Source organism: Trachymyrmex septentrionalis, unplaced genomic scaffold (genome assembly GCF_001594115.1).
Source record: "Trachymyrmex septentrionalis isolate Tsep2-gDNA-1 unplaced genomic scaffold, Tsep1.0 scaffold76, whole genome shotgun sequence".
In the NCBI taxonomy this organism is placed as follows: Eukaryota; Metazoa; Arthropoda; class Insecta; order Hymenoptera; family Formicidae; genus Trachymyrmex; species Trachymyrmex septentrionalis.
This window is the reverse complement of record NW_017305947.1, coordinates 654,223-658,690: the sequence shown is the minus strand read 5'-3', so window position 1 is coordinate 658,690 and position 4,468 is coordinate 654,223. Positions and strand designations below refer to the sequence as shown.

Genomic DNA, 4,468 nt, shown 5'->3' with positions numbered 1-4,468 from the left:
ATTCTATTTTTATAAGAAAATCTATTTATAAAAATCTATCTATTTTTAAATAAATATTCACAATATTTTAATAAATATAAAAAATGTTACTGTGAAATACAAGTTGCTTGTATACTTTTGAGAAATCGATAAAGTACCTATCTATCTATCAATAAATTATATTTCAAAAATCATAATTTTAAATAAAATTTGTAACATTTTAACATTATATTTCTTATATGTTATGTAACCTCAACCAAGAAATTATTATATACACATATATTTTAATTAAATTTTATTTATACACGTATTTTCTATTTAATCCTACTTTATATATCTTAATCTTATCAGCATACTATTATTATAAATTACTACATGTTTCAATATATTTAATATTGTATGTTAATATTCAAAAATTTAACCATGTTTTAATTCGTCACATTAATTTCAGGGATCTGCCAGTGAATGTACATTCATATGTTTACTTGCTGCGAAAGAACGCACAGTGCGTCGAGTGAAACAACTTCATCCAGAACTAGATGAGGATCGCATCAGAGCTAAACTAGTCGCATATACTTCTAGTAAGTATTTTTAAAAATAAAGAATTTTGAGATACAAAAATGTACGTATTACATAATATAATATTATAAGTCTAATATAAATTTGTATTATATGTATTAATTTATGTCCTACTATAATATTATTAGTTTTTATAGATTAAGTGTACAGATTATGTTTCTATCAGTCCTATGTCGAATATTTATATAAATATGTTTTTTTTTACACATTTAGACCAATCTAATTCTTCAGTGGAGAAGGCAGGAATTCTAGGATCAATGCCAATGAGGTTGCTACCAGTGGATGATAAGTGCTCTCTACGCGGAGAAACTTTAAAGAAAGCGATGCAGGAAGATATGGAGAAAGGCCTTATACCGTGTTATGTGGTCGCTACTTTAGGAACTACTAGCACCTGTGCCTTCGACAATATGAATGAGATAGGACCAATATGCAAAGAATATGATATGTGGTTGCACATTGATGCAGCTTACGCGGGTAGATAGTCATTTATCTCTTTTTTTTATTAGCTATTATATTTTTCATTAACTTTGTCTTTTTGTCTTATACATTTGTCATATTACATTTGTCATATTACATCAATCGTTAAAGTTAATAAGAAATATTGAACTCGTGCTATTTAATTAATTAGCTAAGTTTGAAGTGCGTGTTGTTCATATTTATATAACATAATAACAAAATTTATTTTATTAATTTAATTAAATTTATTTTATTAATTTAATTAAATTTATTTCATTAATTTAATTAATAGTATTAATTTAGGGGCTGCATTTATTTGTCCGGAGTTTAGATATTTGATGTCCGGCATTGAGTATGTGGATTCTTTTAATATAAATGTTCATAAATGGTTGCTTACAAATTTTGATTGTTCGGTAATGTGGTATGTATATTACTAACAATAAGTAAATAATTTAATCAAATTATTTAAGTAAATTTGTTCTAATGTGTTTTTTTTCTTACCATATTTTTCTCATATAATAAATAAACAAATACTAATTTTGTTCAACTTTTAAATGTCTTTGTATACTCCTTAATAAAAAAATTTACATAATCGATATAGAATTTTTAGATAATTTATAAAATATTTAATTTAAATTATAAAAATTATAAAAATGTAAAAAAATAAAATTTAAACAAGCTGTCGTATTAAATAAAAATAAGTTTACTTACGTATAATAAAAATTTATAAATAGAAATTACGGTAATATTTTATAGAATAAGTTTATATTTATATAAACTATATTTGTTCTTACTTTTAGGGTAAAAGACTCGAGACGTCTTGTAGAAACATTCAGTGTTAACAGAATATATCTATCAGACTATCAAGAAGGATTGGTACCAGATTACAGAGTAAGACTTTATACATTTTTTTACTAACATAATATTCTTTTCTTAATATATTTTCTAATAAATTAAAAATGGAATTAAAAATATTAAAGTATTATTAGATGTATTATTAGATGTAACTGAAAAATGTTCTTAATTTTTCTTAAATTTTTTATATACAGAATTGGCAGATACCGTTGGGCCGACGTTTTCGTTCCTTAAAATTGTGGTTTGTCATGCGCATTTATGGAGTAGAAGGTCTTCAGGAGTATATTAGAAATCACATAAAACTAGCGCATCTTTTCGAAACATATGTCAGATCGGACGATAGATTTGAAATAACCAATGAAGTCATTTTAGGTCTTGTCTGTTTTCGTATCAAGGTACATATGTTTTTTCTGCAAGTTCTTTTTGCAAGTTTACAAATTAAAAATTAGCTTTAATAATATATAATTTCTTTTTATTTTTTTTATACTTATAAATTTATATCTTAATTAAACAAATTTATTTCTATTTAACTCGAATAATTAATTAATTATGTGTGTTTAATTTATTGTTTAAATTTTTATGTAATATTCGAATATCTTTTTTATTAGTGTTACACCTTTAATTATAATTCAATTATATTATATTCAATTTAATTATATTCACGTTATTTCGAATATTTCTATACTTCTAAAATTATTTCTCTTTTCAGGGTGATAACAGTTTAACAAAGGAACTCTTAGATCGTCTGCAGGCTAGGAAAAAAATTTATCTCATTGCCGGCACGTATCATCATAAACTTGTTGCTAGATTTGCCGTTTGTAGCCGATTATGTCGAGAAGAAGACATTGCTATTTCATGGAATGAAATATGCAGTCAGACGACAGAAATTTTGCGAACAAAATTTAATAAAGAATCGGTTAAAAATGGCATAAAATCGACGGAGGATATTGCGACAAGAATAGAAAGTTTAAACTTAGAGTCAAAGAAAAATATGCAGAAAATATCGTAACTGATCTTTCCTCCGTAAAATTTCGCGATCGATTAATTATATTATGTATTATTATTTTTTATGGCTTCATAAATTCTTAATTGTAAATTATCTTTATGTCTTAATTGTATGCAAAATCTATATCAATTACGTAATATCTTAATAGTATATAATATCTAAAGATTGATTATTATTTTTTAATATTTCTATTGGCGATTTTACATTTTAGTATTTTATTACTTATTTTATTATATACGTATATAATTGTCAAGTGTGTAAGAGTGCACTTATATATTCAATGCAGGTTATTTGCAGAATGTGAAACAGCATAGGAAATCAGTTTTTGGATGTGCGGTCCATTTACGCCCGTTTCTATCAATGCAATTTAATTAGTTTTATAATCTGGGTTCAACTAACTCTTCATCTTTTTTTTAGTTCAAAGAATTAGAAAAAGATGAAAAGTAAGTTAGATCAAGATTATAAACTTAATCTACATTAATAGAAACGGGCATTAGTTCTACAAATTCTTCAAAGCATTTGATTGACAAACCAGAAGAAAGAATGTCACTAATTGACCAATCAAAGAATGCTTCAAAGCATTTTAGCTTCAAGTGGTGCTTTTGTTGTTATTATCAATCTTTCGTAAAATTAGAGTTTTAATATCAGGTTTTAAAAATCAGGTGCACCATGTATGAAAGAATTCTGCGCTATATTTTTTGTAAGTTCATGTCTCAGGTGACAGACTATAAAGAAAAACGCATGTACAATATACACTTTGAAATACGATTATCATCGTATTTACGTCCATAGAAATGCGCGCGTTGGCCGGCTATGTCAAATTATAAGATCCTATAAGCCAAAATTTTTGCAAATAATTTTGCGAAAAATTGCATTAAAACAATCTTGATCTCGTTTGAAAACTAAAAATCTAGTGTATCTATAAATAAGAATATAAGACAACAAGTTTCTATAACTAGACTGCTTACTTCATTGCCATGTTAAGCAGTATTCCGATAGAGGCTCTTATTTCTTGGGTACCTATTTATGCATGCACACACGCACACACGCATGCACGTACACACCACAGCATGCACATATGTATATGCATAGGTATTGACAAGGACAGCTTGAAAACATATTTATCTCTTACTATCATATACAAAATAATCAAAGTGAGCAGCTAGTTATAGAAATCTGTGATAAGATTCGCTTAACTTAGACAATTAGTTGGCAAAATATCATCGATTTATTATAAAAATGAAATTAATTTTGCTTCTTGAAGTCTTAATTAAAATATTTTCTAAACCATTATTTAATCATTGATAAACATCTTTGCATAGAAATCATCGTTCTTCAGATTATAATATCTTAACTCAAAAAATCGTAATTTAAAATTGCATTAAAAATGCTCTCGTGTTTATAATAATATCAAATAAAACTTTATTATCTTTTATTAAGAAATAATTAATATTAATATTATTTATTTGATGCTTTTATAGCAAAATAGAAATTTAACTATTTATGATAAATTAATTTAAATAATTTTTGTTCAATAAAAAAATTGTCCAAAAATATATAATAAAATAACAAAACTGCGAAAAAGGGTTTAAT

The 4,468-nt window shown here is 25.3% G+C and overlaps 1 protein-coding gene across 4 annotated transcripts in view; it reads left to right on the top strand.

Moving 5' to 3' along the window:
* Nucleotides 1–2,957, top strand: part of LOC108754108 (aromatic-L-amino-acid decarboxylase-like) — a 6,984-nt gene extending 4,027 nt beyond the window's left edge. For 3 of the 4 annotated variants that reach the window (XM_018496169.1, XM_018496168.1, XM_018496167.1), the window contains 6 exons: nt 431–560; nt 772–1,032; nt 1,318–1,435; nt 1,815–1,905; nt 2,064–2,264; nt 2,579–2,957. In XM_018496169.1, coding sequence (XP_018351671.1) covers nt 431–560; nt 772–1,032; nt 1,318–1,435; nt 1,815–1,905; nt 2,064–2,264; nt 2,579–2,878 — 1,101 coding nt within the window. In that variant the 3' untranslated portion in view covers nt 2,879–2,957. The remainder of the gene's footprint in view (nt 1–430; nt 561–771; nt 1,033–1,317; nt 1,436–1,814; nt 1,906–2,063; nt 2,265–2,578) is intronic. The other variant, XM_018496166.1, reaches the window with a different exon arrangement.
* Nucleotides 2,958–4,468: the final 1,511 nt, after the last annotated feature.